This window comes from Chenopodium quinoa, unplaced genomic scaffold (assembly GCF_001683475.1).
Source record: "Chenopodium quinoa cultivar QQ74 unplaced genomic scaffold, ASM168347v1, whole genome shotgun sequence".
Lineage (NCBI taxonomy): Eukaryota > Viridiplantae > Streptophyta > Magnoliopsida > Caryophyllales > Amaranthaceae > Chenopodium > Chenopodium quinoa.
Window position 1 is genome coordinate 6,655,379 of NW_018743331.1, and position 1,409 is coordinate 6,656,787.

A 1,409-nucleotide genomic window follows, 5' to 3' on the forward strand; every position below is an offset into this window, starting at 1 on the left:
CAATTCGAACTGCCCCTAGAGTATCCTCCAAGTTATACCCTACCGTCGCTTGATTGGACTTTTGGTTGGGAGATGGGAGGAGAGTTCGTGGAATTCAATAGAGTATGGGACTTCGACGATGAAGATGTCTTCGTTGGACAGCTCCCTGACCTCAACATAGCTCCTGTGCAAATAGACTGGTTTCAAGGGAATCAAGTTCAAGCTTTGACTAGATAAGGAAGGCTGTAGAATCCTAACACAGTTTAGCCGATTCAGCCTCCTCCTCTCCCCGATCCGATTATCCCTCCTGCGAAAACCCATGCCTTTGTTAAGCTGCTACAGAAGGTTAAAACTGACAAAAGCATATGGGATCTTCTGACCTCCTCCCATGAGCACTCAAACAAACTTCTGGATGCCCTCACCAAGATGAATGTGCCATCTGACATGAGCCCCGACGGGTTAGTTGGCCTATTGACTGTTGAAAATTCCAACTCAACCATCACGTTATCCGACAAAGATCTGCCTCCAAGAAGGGTTCGGCACAACAAGCCACTTTATCTACCTGTGGTGACAATGGGAAAGAATATGCCAATGACATTTGTAGATAACGGCTCAGCAATCAATGTCTGCCCTCTGCGAACTGCAAAGAAGATCGGAATAGACCTCGACAACTTGGTTAAGTCCTCTCAAGGGGTTAAGGCCTATGATAACACACGGCGTCAGTCTATGGGGACTTCTACTCTTAAGGTCATCACAGGGCTAATAGAGAAGGAAGTGGTTTTCCATGTTTTGGACATCAATACCAGCTTCAACCTACTCTTAGGGCGCCCTTGGCTACATGAACTCAAGGCTGTGCCTTCTTCGCTACACCAGAAAGTCAAACTAGTGATAGCCGGGAACCCTTTCACCCTTGAGGCAACCCCACTATCCCTCTACATCAATACTATTCAGATCGAGCACGATGAGACAGACGAAGACTGTAATCCCCCATAATTTTGAGTAAATTATAATTATATTTATTTATTACGTATAAGAATATTTTATTTTGATTTTGTTATATAAATTATTTTATAGAAAATTAATTTGAACTTTATTAAATTAATAAGCACTATTTTAATTAAAAATTCTCTCTGCTTTCTTACTAACCATATTTTGACAATGGTGTTAGAATAATAGTAGCCCAATTTTAAGTGACCTAAGCCTACCTCTTTTTTAACCATCCAATTGTGGCCTAAATAAATGTTTTAATTCCATTAGGATTAAAAACCCTTTTAGCCCATGGTTATTTAAAAAGCCTTGCACCTTATTTCCCCTTCTTTTACTCACGTATAAACCTTTCTCCTCCCAAAATATTACTACTACTACTCTCCTGTTTCACGCATTCAACAAGAAAAAAAAAAGAAAATAAAATAAAATAAATTTCGCTGTTG

General features: G+C 40.3%; 1 protein-coding gene across 1 annotated transcript; it reads left to right on the forward strand.

Annotated features, from left to right (window-relative positions):
• The first annotated feature begins 405 nt into the window (after positions 1–405).
• Positions 406–972, forward strand: LOC110737586. Its single transcript, XM_021917924.1, has one exon. The coding sequence runs from the start codon at positions 406–408 to the stop codon at positions 970–972; it is 567 nt and encodes a 188-aa protein (XP_021773616.1).
• The last annotated feature ends 437 nt before the right edge of the window (positions 973–1,409 follow it).

Bases quoted from the DNA above. Each gene is read 5' to 3' on its own strand.
- LOC110737586 (XM_021917924.1), top strand. From the start codon at position 406: ATGAATGTGCCATCTGACATGAGCCCCGACGGGTTAGTTGGCCTATTG.